This window comes from Palaemon carinicauda, chromosome 1, assembly GCF_036898095.1.
Source record: "Palaemon carinicauda isolate YSFRI2023 chromosome 1, ASM3689809v2, whole genome shotgun sequence".
Classification (NCBI taxonomy): domain Eukaryota; kingdom Metazoa; phylum Arthropoda; class Malacostraca; order Decapoda; family Palaemonidae; genus Palaemon; species Palaemon carinicauda.
In genome coordinates, this window is record NC_090725.1 from 277,525,277 (window position 1) to 277,543,633 (window position 18,357).

Consider the following 18,357-nt stretch of genomic DNA (forward strand, 5'->3'; position numbering starts at 1 on the left):
AATATTTAGAAATAAATTTTACGAAAATAAAAAAAAAGCAATGACCTTTTTTATGGTTACTGTACTTGAAAAGTATTATACTGTCGAATTCCTGAGATTAGGTGTTTCCGATTTTGAACAAATTTTTCTTGAATCTTTTCAATCCTTGACATTGAATGTTATTTTTTGATGAATAGAAGATCACGACGTTCTAGAATCCAGGTGGCAGAGATGCATTATGCTCACTCAGACAAAATTTGCTACATTACGGTTTACTCGGTTACTGCATAGTAGTCTCCTTGTGCAAACAGGCATAACATCTCTGATAATTTGTTCCCCTACTAACAATCCTTCCGTTATTTATTTGGATTATCTTTCGGCGAAGCTGGAAGGTAGCCATTAGACTTAAAGTGCCAGGTGGCAACCTTGGGTTGGCCGGGGGTTACCCAGCCACATCTATATATACTCTCACAGCTATGAGGTACGTCACTTTTTCTTTTGGCTCGTTAGAGAATGGACGTCTCCTGTCTCTCCTCCCAAGACTGTCATTGGACATCTTTAATTGGTTTTTCTCTCCAGGTGTGTGTGATTTCTTCAGATCGCCTTCATGCGGACCTGTCCTGGCCGCGAGGGTGCTGTGTGCAGTACCTTTACGTCATTGCTGGATACTGACATCCACTCTGTGTCCTTCTTGTAGAGGGCATCATTGCAAGCAGGGTTTGCCCTGCACAGAATGTAGGGAGTGGCTTGTCTCTCAGTGGGAGAAATTTGGGCAGTGCAGAAAGAAGAAGGCTAAGCGTGATCTTTCTCCATCAGGGGTGAGGAAAGCGTGTTCTTCTTCTTCTCGCACCTCCTAACTCTCTTTCAAAAGCTCCTTCTCACTCACGCTCTTCCGAGGGACGATCAAGTAGGAGCGCAGACCGACTAACTCCTTGGCAATCCTGGGGTACTGAGCGGGTAGTTACTTCCCCTAGAGGAGCAACTTCACTTCCAGCTACCGGGGAGCCATTCTTGCTTTCAGATTTGTTGCAGGTGTGGCTAACCATAAAGGTCTCTTGACCCCCTTCAAAGGAGGAACTTTTGTGTCTCCTTCAGCGCGGTGCCAAGAAGGACTCTTCTCTAGAGCCTTCAGCATCTCATGCTTTGGAGCTGTGTGAAGTCCATCTGTCGGCCTCTCCTGGACCTTCCACGAGCGGATGAAGTGATCGCTTGCATTCACCCTCCAACGGCCTCCTGCTGACGAAAACCCTACTCGCCAACTTAGGACCTCGTCGTGCTGTAACCTTCACCCTTTTGTGTCTTTCCACAGGAACCCATCGGTTGCAGGTGACGATCTTTCTGAGACCAGCGCTCCTCCCACCAGGAGCACGAAAGGACGAGCCACGCCATCTTCTCATCCTTGGGGACACTTCTCCTGATTGTCGCGAAGGCGTTCTTGCTCTAGAGGTTCATGCTCAAGACGTCATCAGTCTCAATGCTCTTCTTGGAGGTGTTCCTCTTCATGAGGAGAAGTCTTGCGATTGCTATCTGCACGATCACGAGCATCCCAGTCTAGACCCAGGTCCAGAGGCTCGCATTCAATATCTCGACACTCTAGATCATAAGGAAGATGCTCCCGTTCATGAGAGCAACGTTCCCGTTCATGAGGGCGCCGTTCACGTTCTTGAGGCCAACGCTTACGTTCACGAGCTAGGCATTCACGACCCTCACGCCGTTCTCGAACGAGAGCTAGACGCTTCCGTTCATAAACAGTTTGTTCACGATTGCGAACCACGTGTTCATAATCTAGGTCTAGACATTCCTCATCTAGAGGTAGAGGTAGGCGTTTGCGCAGTCCATCACTGCGTAACCTCTTAACCCGTCCTTCTTTTAAATGACCTTGGACCAAACCTTATCCTGAGACAGACCGTCCCTCAGACAGGCATCCAGCTAAACCTCCAGTGCCTATTACTGCCTGGGGTGTTTTGGCAAGGCGTTCGCCTATACAACGCTGGGAAATGTGTCCCGATGTGGTGCGTTCTCCAACACTTAGAGTTGACCCTACTCAAAGACCCTCTCTACTGACTTCGTTGGACGTAGGTGTTACTTTGCTGCAACAGGAATCTGTTAGACCTTCTGCTTCCAGTATGGCTCCTGTGCTCCCATTGCGAGCACTTCTGTTCGTGAATCACGCTCGTCTTTCAAAACTCGTGATTTTTCGCGCAAATCAGCGATTTCCGCGAAGAATTCACGAGCAGATGTGTTGGAACCGTAAGCAAGTGCGGTACCACCTCCGGCTTCTACCACTTCTAGCGGAAGGCCTATACCCTTTCCAGAGGGTTTTAAGGAGCCTCCTAAAGGTTTGCTAATGTTCCTATTAGCTTGGATCATCCGTCGAAGGAACATGTTCCACGGGGCAGATCCCTGGACAGTCGAAGTGATCGCTCTAGGGTATCGCATCCCGTTCATTCAATCTCTTCCTCCTTTGACTCAGGATCCAGTGCATCTAAGCTTCTATGCGAAGGGAGCCGCAAAAGAGCTGGCCCTCAGGGCCGAAGTTCAGACCATGCTGCAGAAGGGCACTCTCCAAGAGGTTGTGGACAGGTCCCCAAGCTTCTACTTTCAAATTTTTCTGATGAAAAAGGCAACTGGATGCTGGAGACCAGTCATCGATCTCCCCTCTGAACAAGCTTGTGCAACAGACTCAGTTCAGAATGGAGACAGCAGACACGGTCATTCATGCGGTTCGACCAAGGGACTTTATGTGCACACTGGATCTAAAGGATGCATACTTCCAGACCCCAATCTATCCATCTTCAAGGAAATATCTAAGGTTCATATACACACGAGGACAAGATATACCTGCTCAAGTTTCTATGCTTCGGTCTTGCGACCGCTCCTCAGGTATTTACCAGAGTTTTTCCCCTAGTGTCATCTTTGGCTCACAGGAACGGCATTTCTCTCCTCAGATACCTGGACGACTGGCTAATCCTGGCACACTCGAAAATGACCTTTTTTTCGTCACCGAGATATGCTTCTCGAGTTTTCTCAGGATCTGGGGGTCCTTATAAATCTCGAAAAGTCTTCCCATCAGACAAAAGAGTACACAGAGAAGTGGCTTCACCCTTCCTCAGAAAAGAAGTTCTTCCAGCCTCTCGTTGGTTGAGTCTTTTAGGTCACCTAACCTCTCTCCTCTGTCTGGTTCCAAATGGCTGCCTCAGGATAAGATCCTTGCAATGGCAGCTAAAGTCCGTATGGAACCGACACTCGAGTTCCAATAACTCAGGATCAGTTGACGGACTTGAATTGGTGGATGGCAGACGAAACCCTTCTAAGGGGTCTGGATTTTCTCGTCCCTCCTCCGGATTGTATGCTCTTCACAGATGCATGAAAAGAAGGGTAGGGGGCTCACTTGCTGCATCACACTATCTCCTGTGTTTGGTCAGAGTCAGAAAGGTACCTGCACAAAAATCTCTAGAGATGAGAGCAATAATCGTAGCTCTTCATCAGTTCCAAGAGTTGCTGGCAGGTCACTCTGTGGTGTTGATAAGTGACAGCACCACAGTACAGTAGTGCCTTACATAAACAAACAAGGCGGTACCTTTTCGCAGCCTCTATGCCATCTTACAGTAAAGCTCCTCAGATGGTCAGAAAAACATTCAGTGTTCCTATCAGCTTGCTTCATTCCAGGTAAGAGCGATGTGCTCGCGGACAATCTGAGCAGAGCGACTTAGATAGTAGGCTCTGAATGGTCTTTGAAGCGTTAGATAGCCAAGAAAATTCTGACTTTGTTGGGTTCCCCGACTGTAGACCTGTTTGCAACATCTCTGAACAACAAGCTTCCACTGTACTGTTCTTCAGTCCCGGACCCTTAGGCTTTATGGCAAGATGTATTTCAACAACGGTGGGACAACATCGACGTGTACGCCTTTCCCTTTTTTGTCTGATGCGAAGACTACTCAACAAGACCAAAACATCCAAAGACCTAATGATAACCCTTGTAGCTCAGCTATGGCATCATGCAGAGTGGTTTCCGGACCTCCTGCAACTTCTAGTAGATCTACCAAGAGAGCTTCCTTCACGATCAGATCTACTCAAACAACCACATGCAAACATCTTTCACAGAACCGTTCAGTCGCTTTGACTTCACGCGTGGAGACTATCCAGCGTGTCCTCTCTCAGAAGGGCTTTTCTCGACAAGTTGCGGAAAGAATGTCTGGATACTTGTGTAAGTCCTCAGCCTCAGTCTACGAGGCAAAATGGAGAGTCTGCTGTGATTGGTGTTGTTGAATGCCACTATACCAGTAATAGCCATGTTCCTTGTATACCTATGGGAGGATAAGCTTCTTTCAGTCTCAACAGGGAAAGGCTATCGCTCAGCCTTAAGCCTCGCCTTTAACCTGAAGGGCGTTGGCTTTTCCTCTTCGTTAGAGCTTTCTTTGCTCATACGGAGTTATGAGATCACTTGCCATCAATCAGAGATTAGGCCTCCTTGGAACGTGGTTTGCGTCTTGAGATCCTTGAAAGGACCTCCCAACAAACCATTACACCATGCAACTGACTGAAACCTCACTTTGAAGAAGGCGTTCCTGTTCGCTTTAGCCTTGGCAAAGAGAGTCGGTGAAATTCATGGCCTCTGACATCGCCCATTCAAGGGGAGGGCGGGAAGTGACACTCGGCTTCATCCCTGAGTTCATTGCTAAGACTCAAAAAACGGGAGTACTGGACCCTAGATTCAGCCCCCTTCAGATTGGGAGTCTCCGTTTTGTAACCAATGAGCCAGATAAGTTGTTACTATACATAGTGAAGAGTTTGAGGTACAGTACTATCTTAAATGCACTGCAGCAACACGTCCCCGACTAACACCTCTGTTTGTTAGCTCAGGAAGAGTAAAGAGGAGGATAACTAAAAACACTGTCTCCTCCTGGATTCACCAGGTGATTGAAAGAGCCTTGACTCATGATCCTTCTCCGGCTCGACGACCTAGAGCCCATGATGTCAGGGTAATTAGTACAGCCTTGCCATTTAAACACAACTTTTCCATGTTGCAAGTAATACAAGTGGGCGTGTGGAAGAGACAAAGTACCCACAGGATACTCGATACTTTCACTATCGGTCCTGTGGTGGATGCTCAACAAGTTGTTTAAGAATACCTCAGACTCCTTGATGGACAACTAGCAGTTGGTTGAGGGCATTGGTTACCCAGGTTAAGACTGGGATGAATGAGAGTATGTCTGGCTTTTCCTTTCTTCCCCCTCCCTTATGGTACAGCACCACAGGTCCCTCTGCAAGCTGGCTTCAACCTCTGCAGGTAATTATCATTTCCCTTGTATAGCCTAGTATAAGTCATAAATTTATATACTGTCCACGTCCACATTACTTTCTGCGAGGTAAGCAATGGGAAACGTTTTGTTTTCCCTATATGTAAACTCAAAAGGTGTTTATACAAGACGACAAATATCATTAAACTGAATAACTCAGGCCACTATTATACGCACTTTGTATATTTCAGCTGGGTGTCAAAGTTTTCCCTAGACCACGGTCATATACTGTTCTAGGAAAAACCTAGTCAATGTCCATGCCAGACTTGGGCCTCCACCCACCTAAGAGTTAGTCATCCAAATAAATAATGGAAGATTTGTTAGTATGCGAACAAATGACAAAATCGGAGATAATTTGTATTTTTCCCTAACTCATACAAAACTGGAGTTATTTATGTAAATTGGCCCCCCATCACATGTCCCCCAGAAGTCCTGCCTGCAATCAAAAGTGATGTACCTCACTGCTATGAGAGTATATATATTGATGTGTGGGGTACCCCCCCAACCTAGCCACTCAAGCAGTTAGGCAGGGTTGCCACCTCGCACTGTAAATCTAATGGCTATCTTCCAGCTTCGCCAAAAGATAATCCAAATAAATAACTCCAGGTTTGTTTTAGGGAAAAATACAAATAATCTCCAAATGTCATTTTTTTTACTTAGTTTGTATCATTTTTCTTTTTATCTATTATGCAAAATTAGGTATAAGAAAGTTAGTGATATGTTCACCAAAAAGTTAAGCGAACCATAGTAGAATTGGAAAAAAGAGATAATTTCTAAATAAGAGAGTATTGTGCTCTTGATGATTTAGTGAGGCAGCTTTCAACTTAATCCTTCAACTCTACCAAAGTGAGTTATGGTTAGTTCTCATTTAGATCATTTATATTGTATTTTTAGTTTTTCTATGATTTTATACCGGTCAGTAATATAATAATACTATTAAAATATTCATTAGTCTGATTTTTACTGGTATGGAATAGAATAATCCCATATACAGTATATAAGTCTTTATTGGGAAAATCAATTTGGAGTTCAAATTCAGTTATAATAATTCATGTTATCTGAAAAATATTGATATTGTTTTTGAAAATTGTTTCTGTACATGAACCAATTTATTATTATCTAAATCAAGAAGGTAGAGGGCTGGTCACACAGAACTCATTATTTAGATGGCTGAATCATCTAATTTTAATTTCTAATATTCTGTGGGGAATATATGAAATATAGTTGCTTTGTTTGGAATGTTAATGGGTTGATGGTACTGTAAGTATTTCAGAAGGATTTTTAGGGAAATATTGGTAATACTTGATTTGAATACAGCACTAGTTATTATAGGAATGGAACAAAATGCTAACTAGAAAAGCTGGTTATTATGAGCTTTATGCTTATAACCTGATTTTAACAGAATAAGAGAGATAACCCTAAGAAGTGTTAGAGGATGGAAGAATGGAATGTAGAAGGTTATAGTGTTAAATATTATTATAAGCCAAGACATGGATGTGGCATTTGTATGTTATGTAACACTACATAAGAAGTGAAATCACATTTTCTTAGATGCCCATGATTGCATAATGGAAATGTACTAAGAGACATTACATACCATTTGCACATGTTTAGATATCTACCCAGATTTCAGGGAAAACTTTTGCTGCTTTTATATTAGTTCATATTAATCTTTTTACCTTTTCATAAGGTATTTATATTTTATATCCTGAGACACTTATTTCATCATGACTAATTATAAGTTTCCATAACTTCTATTTTATACTTTTCATCCAATTCTGTTCGCTACTATCAACTAACAAAGCTGCAATCTTTGTTGTATTACTCATAAAATCCTTGCTACAGACATGAACATTGTAGTTCTTTTTATTGGTGTTCCTTATTCTTACCAGAGTAGAAATGTATTTCAAGTTTGTCTACTTTTGAAGAAACTTGTTTTCAGCTATAAAGTAAAAGTATTTCAAGTTTGTCTACTTTTGAAGAAACTTGTTTCCAGCCATAAAGTAAAAGATGAATTTTACACTTTATAAAAATTAATAATAAATTGTCTGTGAGGTAGCTAATTGTCTTAAGGTAAATAGGTACCAGTGCTTGTTCGTATGTGTTAGCAAACAGGCATTAGTAAACAAAGCAAAAATGCACGAAAGAATGAGAGGCCCATTTGCAGTCATCAGATTTGTGTTGTTTTTACTTTATGGTTTTAAGTGGTTAAAGTGTCCTTCATAATCCCACATACAAGTGTACAAATTGTGAAAGGGATTATTGCTTAGTGTGCTATATGGAAAAAGTTTTCTTGGATATATTTTAGTGTAAAAAGAACTTGATTGGATGGCATTAATTTTTTTCAGTAAAATGTTATATAGGCTGTACATGTATATACAAAGGAACAAGTGTTGTAGAATGCATTTAGCAATTCACCTTATTTAACGGCATTGACTGGGTTTTGTTTATGGGTAGGGAAAAATTGATACTTGTATCAATATAACTACTTTTGTAAAAAAAAAAAAAAGAAACTTATGTCATTCATTTTAATCCTAACAAATCAAGATATTCTTCATGCCCTTTGTGTTACTCCTAATATCTTTCTGAGTGTTATTAACACTATCTGTCAGCCATATCTTGATTTGAAGAACAAGTTTTTTGTCAAAAAGGTTGTTCTATGCATAATTCCATTTATAAGTTATTTGGGAGTCATGAATTATGTAGTTCTACTTCCCACCACTAGATGGCTTTGATGTCAGTCATACTTGATGATCCTTGGCTAGTTTCATTAAAAATTCCTAGGTGGCCACTAGATGGTCTGCCATCTTGGATCTGAACTTCATCAAAGGTCTGTGTATTAAATTTGATAGGAAATTATTTTTGTTTTAAGCTAGCAATAGTCTGATTAGAGATGATAAAGTGGTATTCATTGTAAATTTCCTCTATTATCAGTATTTAAATAAAAAAGATATTCTTCTAGTAATATACCATAGATTTTTATGGCTGCTCTTTTGTCATGAATTTGGCTTGCAAAGAAAGTCTCTTTTTAAGTTATTGATTGATGAACTGAAGAAAGGTGTGATATACAAATTAGATGTTAAAGAGTATTGCGTTTAGATAAGAAAGTGTTCTGCATTAGGAGTTGCTAGGACTTTGAACATTGTATCAGATTCATAGCTATGATGAAGACTTTCCTTGTATTCCCCCTTTCTTTATATAGAATTTCATAATGGGTTCAATTGTGGAATGGTGCGATATTATTTAGGACATTAAAACTCACACAATTAAATAGATCTTAGCAAATAAACTATTTTGAATACCATATAGCCTACTACTGGAGGAAACCTCTATTAACAAAGTAGTATTTGTTTACAAGACCAGGCTCTCTATGTACTACCAAATTAGGCAAAAGTATTGTTTTTTTTTCTATCACTTTTTCATAGTTTAAAACAATTTGCCACATGGGAAACAAGTTAAATCTAGAAAAACTAGAATTATACAAAAAAAAAAAAAAAAAAAAAAGCATGGTTTCCTCACTAAAAAACCTGGAACTGACATCGTGAACATATTTAACCAAACAGAAGTTCATGATGCCAGTGTACATTTGATATATATTAAAAATATATACTAAATTAAACATGAAGTAATTACTCAAAAGTTTCACTTTGTGAATTGTATATTTTACGGACACTTTTGAGTACTGTAATTACTCCATTTTTAATTGGTAAATATATGATACTTTAATACCCAAATACATGAACTATATATTTTTCCTACTTGCTATCTTATGTTCTATGCATTTTTATTATTATTGTTATTATTTATTGTTATCATTATTTATTATTAATATTATTATTATTTATGGTAATAGTATAGAACACCACGCTCTCCATTTACTCCAATATAATGTAATCCTGCAGTTCTCACCTTCTTGCACAGTAATTAGGGGGTTATTTAAATTCTGGGAAAGCAATAATTAGCAAGGTATGTTGAAGAGGGGGGAAGGAGTTATGGTAAATGTGTAGGAGAGCTCCGCGCTCGATTTAAAAGTTTCTAAAAGTAGAAAACGAAAGAAAACAGTAAATTAGAGCTACAGTTACCTTGAAACTGTGAGATAATCCTCCTACAACCACCTAACTCTTACACAGAAAATGTAAGCATAAACCTACTACTACAATTATGGGGGACCCCAGTGGGAAGCGGGGTTTTTGGGTGGGGGGAGGAGAAAAGTGATTTTTCGGGGCACTACCGAACCTAATACAACTACCTACCCTACCCTGGGGGCCATGTACCCCTACCTAGGCCTACCGGGGGGGGGGGGGCCTCTGCCCCCCCTGCGACCCCCCCCCCCCTTAAGGCCACAGTAATTTTCAGGGCACCACCGAACCTAAGACACCCACCTAACCTAGCCTATGGGGCCCTGTACCCCTACCTAGGCCTACCACCCGCGACCCCCCCTTAAGGCCACATTGAGTTTCAGTTCAAACGAAACAAATTCAAATGAAAACGCCTTTTGTAAAAAAAGGAACACAAACTTCAAATTAGTCTCAATATCTAACTTACCTTTGAAACAAGACACGAAAAAATTGCACCTCCTCTTCCTTTTCCCACGAGTAACCACACTACGATCACACCGGAATGCTAATTTGTTGTAATCTATACGGCACACATTTTCACAATTAGGGCACTTTTTCTCTGCCAAAATCAAACCATGACGTTGAGCAAATGCAATTAGCAAATCAACTTTCCCTGAATAATGTACACAAAAATCCACATAAGAAATAAAGCAATTGTCACAAGTGACACAGTCGGAACGGGATGAAGGTCCTGCTAATTGCTCCATACTTCACGGCAAAATGAGCTTTTCAGTTTGAAGGGAGATCCGAGACGTGCAAAAATATTCCTCCGCGGAACTTCACGTAAACTGTGGTAACTGGTGGAAAAATAGCAGGGATAAGTGAAGTAATAAGTGTCAGCATTGGCTAGATTTGTAAAAACCGCCATGATTGGTTTTCAAACAGTGTGATGTCAAGAAAACACCTGTTATTGGTTAGAATAGCATTGAGAATAGTTTGCCATACGCAGTAAGGCGGTGAAACAGCTCATTTTAGCCAAGACATCACACAGTAAACAAAAACAAACACTTAGAAAAAATCCAAGTGAAACATAACTATACACACGAATATCTTCGTTAAATGGAAGCTGCTCATATATTGACTATTATATAAGCGTTCTATATGATATAATAGTGAATTGTAGGTGTTTAAATTCTTCAAGATCTTCCGCGGAGCTCTCCTACACATTTACCACAGAATTCGTGATGCCAGCGTACATAAACAGAAGTTCGTGATGTCAGCGTACATTTGATTTACTGTATATTCAAAATATACTTAATTAAAAATGGATTAATTACTCAAAAGTGTCCTTAAAATATGTTATTTACAAATAGTGACACTTTTGAGTAATCACAATTCTTGATTAAGTATATTTTGAATATACAGTATATCAAATGTACGCTGGCATCACGAACTTCTGTATATGTACGCTGGCATCACGATCTGTTTGGTTGACTATGTTGACGTCAGTTCCATGTCGTTTAGTGAGGAACCCGAGCTATTTTCTTTTCATAACCCCTTCTCCCCTCTTCAACATATCTTGCTAATTATTGCTTTCCCAGAATTTACATAACCACCTAATTACTGTACAAGAAGGTGAGAACTGCAGGATTACATTATATTGGAGTAAATGGAGAGCGTGGTGTTCTATACTATTACCTTATTTATTATTATTACTTGCTAAGCTACAACCCTAGTTGGAAAAGCAGGATACTATAAGCCCAAGGGCCCTAACAGGGAAAATAGCTCAGTGAGGAAAGGAAAAGACGGAAATCAAATATTTTAAGAAGAGTAACAACATTAGGTAATTGTGTAGGAGACCTCCGCGCTCGATTTAAAAGTTTCTAAAAGTAGAAAACGAAAGAAAACAGTAAATTAGAGCTACAGTTACCTTGAAACTGTGAGATAATCCTCCTACAACCACCTAACTCTTACACAGAAAATGTAAGCATAAACCTACTACTACAATTATGGGGGACCCCAGTGGGAAGCAGGGTTTTTGGGTGGGGGGAGGAGGAGAAAAGTGATCTTTCGGGGCACTACCGAACCTAATACAACTACCTACCCTACCCTGGGGGCCATGTACCCCTACCTAGGCCTACCGGGGGGCTCTGCCCCCCCTGCGACCCCCCCCTTAAGGCCACAGTAATTTTCAGGGCACCACCGAACCTAAGACACCCACCTAACCTAGCCTATGGGGCCCTGTACCCCTACCTAGGCCTACCGGGGGGGCTCCGCCCCCCCTGCGACCCCCCCTTAAGGCCACAGTAATTTTCAGGGCACCACCGGACCTAAGACACCCACCTAACCTAGCCTATGGGGCCCTGTACCCCTATCTAGGCCTACCGGGGGGGGGGGGGGTCATAGTGCACTAGTTTGTCTGCGGATTAAAGTGGTTACAGGGCTCATTTGAGCAAAAATAAGACACAGTCAACAATAACAACAGACTTAGAAAATTCAGGGAAGACAAGAGTAGCGTGAGTTTGATCGTCGATATTTCGACTATTAATGAGGTTACACAACGTTAACGTAAACTGCAAACTACCACATACGTTACTGTTATGGTGTAGGTGGATACAAATCTGCTGCTGCCAGGAGGAAGTGATGAAACCACACTACGATCACACGGGAATGCTAATTTGTTGTAATCTATACGGCACACATTTTCACAATTAGGGCACTTTTTCTCTGCCAAAATCAAACCATGACGTTGAGCAAATGCAATTAGCAAATCAACTTTCCCTGAATAATGTACACAAAAATCCCCATAAGAAATAAAGCAATTGTCACAAGTGACACAGTCGGAACGGGATGAAGGTCCTGCTAATTGCTCCATACTTCACGGCAAAATGAGCTTTTCAGTTTGAAGGGAGATCCGAGACGTGCAAAAATATTCCTCCGCGGAACTTCACGTAAACTGTGGTAACTGGTGGAAAAATAGCAGGGATAAGTGAAGTAATAAGTGTCAGCATTGGCTAGATTTGTAAAAACCGCCATGATTGGTTTTCAAACAGTGTGACGTCAAGAAAACACCTGTTATTGTTTAGAATAGCATTGAGAACTAGTCTGCCATACGCAGTAAGGCGGTGAAACAGCTCATTTTAGCCAAGACATCACACAGTAAACAAAAACAAACACTTAGAAAAAATCCAAGTGAAACATAACTATACACACGAATATCTTCGTTAAATGGAAGCTGCTCATATATTGACTATTATATAAGCGTTCTATATGATATAATAGTGAATTGTAGGTGTTTAAATTCTTCAAGATCTTCCGCGGAGCTCTCCTACACATTTACCCAACATTAAAATAAATATCTCCAATATAAATTATAAAAAACTTAATAAAACAAGTAGAACAGAAGTAAGGTAGAATAGTGTGCTCAAGTGTACCCTCAAGCAAGAGAACTCTAACCCAAGACAGTGGAAGACCATGGTAGAGAGGCTATGGCACTACCTAAAACTAGAGAAGTTCTGACTGTGATTATTGTGGCAAACCACCCATTCATGAGTTTTTGGACCCTCTTATACGAAGACAATTATTGGGGACACCAGTGGGAAACCACGGTCTTTTTGGATGGGGAAATGGCATAAACAAGTGATTTGCAGCAATGATAATGGTCAGAAATGCAAATTAAGCACAAGGTAAGCATGTGGAAAAATGTATGGTTCATGGTAGTGGCTGAAAATTAAAGTACTGTATAACTGTCTAGGATCCATTTCACGTCCTAATGGGTTTTGCTCTGCTGTGCGCTCGCTTTGCAGTTAATTCTATTAGTCAGGTCTTTTCCATCATGAGGTTCAATACTACACTGTAGTAGTATTACTCTGTGTTACCAAGTTGTGGAATGGTTTTTCTAATCAGGTAGTTGAATTGCTAGAACTTCAAAAGTTCAAATTTACAGCATATGTTTTTATGTTGAACAGACTGATATAATTCTCTTTTTATAGTTATATATGAAGTATCTGTTTTAATATTAGTCGTCTTAAAATATTTTGATTGTTCATTACTTCTCATTTAGCTTTATTTCCTTATTTCCTTTCCTCACTGGGCTATTTTTCCGTGTTGGAGCCCTTTGACTTATAACATCTTGGTTTTCCTACTACGGTTTTAGCTTAACTAGTAATGATAATCTAGGCAAAGTCTTTCCGTCCTTAGCAAAATTGGAGAAGATTAAACGAGCCACAGGCTCTCTCTTAATGTAAGACGAACTGCCAGCTGATCTATGACAGAAGTTGCTGGGACACCTCCCCTCATCAGAATATGCCCTGGTGCCCAATGGTCGTCTTCACACCCGAGCTCTCCAGTGACAGCTGAAGAGGTTTTAGTCTCGCAAATTGCTCAGGCCTTTATCTCTGTGTGAGGTAGCAAGATGATAGGGAAGCTCTTCCACAGCTCGTGCGAAGAATGAGTTGTGCCCTTGGGTCAGTGACCAGCCAGTTGGTGTTGGACTTCCACCCACGTAAATGTGAATCTCCATAGTAAAGAGCGGGAACAAAGGACAAATTTGGAAATATGTATTTTTCCTAACCATACAAACCTGAAGTTCCTCTGGACCTTCAGATCCCGGTATGGTCAGAGGAGAAGAGACCTGAGGTGGTGGTTATCAGACATCAGCTTGTGGAGGAAAAATTCTCTCTCCTCGCCTGGAATTTATGCTCTTTAAAAATAGATCAATAGAAGGATGGGGCTCATCTGTTGCAGCACATGACCTCCAGGCTCTGATCCGAGGCTGTGTAACACTTTCATATATCTCGTTGAGATGAGAGCAGCCTTCTTGGCTCTTAAACATTTCCATGAGCTCCTTTGAGGACACTCCGTGGTGCTGATAAGCGATAACACGGCGGTGGTGTCTTGTATAAAAAAGCAAGATGATACATTTTTACAGTCCCTATGCTATCTGGCTGTGGAAATAATTAGATGGACAGAAGACAATTCGGTAGCCCCCTCGGTCGGCTTCATTTCGGACAAGAGAAACATCTTGGCGGGCAAACTGATGAGGAGGACACGGATAGTTGTCTTTGAATCGTCAGATAGCCAGCAAAGTCTTGACTTTGTAGGATTTGCGAATAATAGACCTGTTTGTGACATCCCTAAACTGTAAACTTTCAGCTTACTGCTCTCCAGTACCAGATCACCAAGCATCATGACAAGATGCCTTTCAACTACCGTGAGACAACCTGAATGTCTATGCGTTCCCCCCTTCTGCTTAGTAAGTAGACTTCTGAACAAGGTAAGGGTATTCACCGATCTATCTATGATCTTAATTGCTTCAATGTGGCAACATGGAGAATGGTTTCCAGACCCTCTATAACTGCTCACAGAGGCACCGAGGAAGCTCCCGACATTCTTGATCCACTCAGACACCCACATGAAAACATATTCTACAGGCCAATAGCTTTGCTACAGCTTCGTGCTTGGAGGTTATCCAGTAACTTCGTATAGCTTGAGGCTTTTCGCAGCCAGTTGCAAGAAAGATGGCTGGAGGCTACCTCTGAGAGTTGTCTTCTGATGTCTTTCGGGCAAAGTGGTCCATCTTTGGTGGTAGGTGTTGTGGAAGTGGTGTCGCTCCTTTCAGTGCCAATGCTATTGCTCAGCCTTAAGCCTTGCCTTTAGACTGAACAGAGTCACATTTTCTCCTCGATAGAGTTGTTTCTTCTCAGACAAAGTTTTCAGTGCACTTGCTCTCAGTCAGAAGTCAGATCGCCCCCCTGGAGTGCCTTACGCACCTCTTAGCTGGTCCTCAGATCTTGACCTGACCCTAAAGACGGTTTTCCTATTAGGCCTGGTATCTTCCAAAAGAGTCGGTGAGCTACACGGTCTGTCCTATCGATGTCTCAAGTGACACTTGACTTTGTCCCTGAATTTGTAGCCAAGACTCAAAATCCCACTGTGGGGGATCTTAGATTTGGCCCTTTCCGTATGGAGAGTCTCCTTACTGTAACAAATGACCTAGATCAACTGTTACTATACCCTGTTAGGTCGCTGAGGAAATACCTTAAACTTATCATTCAAGCTTGTCCGCTGGTCAATAGACTGTTTGTAAGCACAAGAAGGGTCAAGAGGAGAATTGCTAAATTCTGTCTCTTCCTGGATCACGAAAGGTAAAGAATGGGTCCTCCACTTGCAATACACTCCTTTTAGTTGTACCTGTAGACCTAGAGCTCATGATGATAGGGGATTTAGCACATCTCTAGCATTCAAGAACTTCAATGTGACGAAGGTCTCACAGGCGGCATCAGGAAAATTTAATTAACATGCACAGCCCACCACCCTCAAGTTGTAACCCACAGGAGCCTTGATACATTCTTTATAGGTCCTGTGGTGGCTGCACAAAATATGGTCAGTAACTCCTTGCCTCCCTTAGGGGTTTGAGCATCCTAAGAACTCGCTAAGCTGACCCCTTTGACTGCAGGTAGGTACCATTGTCCCTTGTGTAACCTGATATATGTAATATATATTTGTCCCCGATCTCCCATTGAGGTAGGAATCGGGCAACCTCTAGGTGAGAAAGGAGCTTAGCTCCAAGGTATGTCTTACCTGGTCAAGTCCAAATGCTTAGTTCTCCCACCCTTGCGCAAATTGCTCAGGCCTTTATCTCTGTGTGAGGTAGCAAGATGATAGGGAAGCTCTTCCACAGCTCGTGCGAAGAATGAGTTGTGCCCTTGGGTCAGTGACCAGCCAGTTGGTGTTGGACTTCCACCCACCTAAATGTGAATCTCCATAGTAAAGAGCGGGAACAAAGGACAAATTTGGAAATATGTATTTTTCCTAACCATACAAACCTGAAGTTCTTTACACATATTGGCCTGCCATCACCTACTCCCTGAAATCCTGCCTGCAATTGCAAAGTGGCTTGTTTTGGTTAGTGTGTGTGTGAGTGGGGTGGCTTGTTGTATCCCCTCTAAGTAGCGGTGGGTAGTTACACCTCGCTAAAACTTTTAGACACTTTTAGCTATCACCTAAAGAGTTTCAGGTTTGTCCTGTTCATTAAGTCTCTAATTATTGCTAAGCCTCAAAAGATATTCTGATTGCAGTAGTGAAAGGTTTGATCATTTCTGACATCAAGCAAGGAACTGGAAGTGTACATCAGTTATAGTTTGGATGTATTGATTTTTACAAAAAACTTCTGAGCGAGGACTACTTTTGCCTTTTGGCAAAAGCAATGTACCTGGTAGCTATTTTGGATTGGGTTTAAGCATAAAAGGTTAAAAAAAGGGTAGTAGCAGTTACCAACATATCTATAAATATTTCAGTAACTTAATAGTGACCAAATGACCAAAATCATGGCAGAATCTTTCTGCAATTGATATGCGATACTGAATGCAGTTCCACTTGAACTGTTCTATGTCATTTATACTCTCGTGTAAGCTCTGATGCTATAGCAAAGCTCTCGCCTAAGAATGAGATGTGTTATGTTAAAAAGTTTATAAGTTCAACATAATTAACATAAGTATCCAGCTCCTAACCCCTATTGTTTTCAGCCAGCCTATAGATGTACAGTATTAAGGTTTCATATAGCAGATAGTGCATAATGAAATGATTTTAAAAAAAAATTCTTTTTTTCTGTTTAATTTAGGCTTGATAGCAGTGAAAATGGTTCACTAACTCCTGAGTTTACTCCAGTTAAAGAATTGAGAGGCATGATTTAGTGCATGATATCCTTTTCAAGTAAATGCAGAGTTAATACAGTTCAATATGTATTTTTTCAGAATCTGAAGACATGTCTAATGCAGCTAAAATCAAGAAAAATAAACACGTAGCTACTTCAGGGAAGGAAAATGTTGAAGATTTTGAGAATGAGAGTCCTCATAAATTGGACAAACCTGTGAAAACAAGATCCTCTATTCCTAAAAAGATGGATAGAAATAAGAAAATGTCTAAGCTATTGAAACTAGAATGCATTGACTCTGAAATGGAAACTATGGAGCAGATGATTACATTACCCAAGGAAAATGAAATGGATGAAGATGACCCAGACACTGAAGTGGAGAAAAAGAAGAAAGTCAGCAGTGTCCCAAGAAAGAAAATAAGTAATGAAGAGAGATCCCATAATAGCAAGACAAGTGTTACAGAAGTTAAGAAGAGTTCTAAATTGAAAGATGATAATCCAAGTGAAAATGAGGTAGATGAGGATAATAATATTTCTTTGGATTATTCTCTGCTTTTCAGTGGTGAAGCCCTAGATACAGTAAGTATCAGTTATACCCTGATTTTACAGGTTTATACAAAAAAATACCTTTTCAAACTTATATTTTGACTTTCGACTTGGTTGCAATGTAGAAAATTTAAAGTATGCAAAATACTTGATATATTAAAATGCTAATAGATAAAAATGCTATAGATTACACTACAGTGTATATAAGATTATTGGAACTTGGCTGGTTTTTAGATATGCAATTCTTAGTGTGACAGACCCATCAGTCATAATCAGCCATAAGGAAAATTTGTTCCGACCCAAAAACAAAAGTTTTATCCTTTAAAATTTCAGATAGTTTTGTACAACCTTTGGAGTGTTACCTAGGTAGTAAGGTAACAACCAATAGGTGAGAGGAATAGTCCTGCCAACCTGATTGTCAGAGGCAAACCACTTTTGACTTTAGCCGACTAGCGATAGGATAGTATGGGTGCTGTGATTTTATTTTCGCTTGCTGATCGATCTATTTCTTTGAATTTTTGGTTTGTTTGAGATCTATCAGTGTGGCACTTTTTGCAATGGAGTGCCAAACATGTGGTATGTAGAAGTCCCCTGGAATAGCCAAGGTTTCTTTTAAAGTGTCCGTATACCATGTACTTTGGACATTTGGTTGGAACATGAGTACATGAGAGTTTGCAGTCTTGTGGCAAATGTTGGTCATGGTCTTTTATCCATGGGCAAAGTTTGGGAAGAAGAAAAAGAAAGCAGAATAATAATTCCCCATCATCTGAAAGGAATGCTGTAGGATCTTACTGGCTTATTACTTCCCCCCCACTGAGGC

General features: G+C 40.8%; 1 protein-coding gene across 4 annotated transcripts in view; it reads left to right on the forward strand.

Annotated features, from left to right (window-relative positions):
* The window catches only part of LOC137656840 (E3 ubiquitin-protein ligase rnf168-like), a 128,701-nt gene that overhangs the window by 89,680 nt on the left and 20,664 nt on the right, over positions 1-18,357 (forward strand). For all 4 annotated transcript variants that reach the window (XM_068391177.1, XM_068391195.1, XM_068391186.1 and 1 more), the window contains one exon: positions 17,092-17,570. In XM_068391177.1, the coding sequence (XP_068247278.1) occupies positions 17,092-17,570 (479 nt within the window). The remainder of the gene's footprint in view (positions 1-17,091; positions 17,571-18,357) is intronic.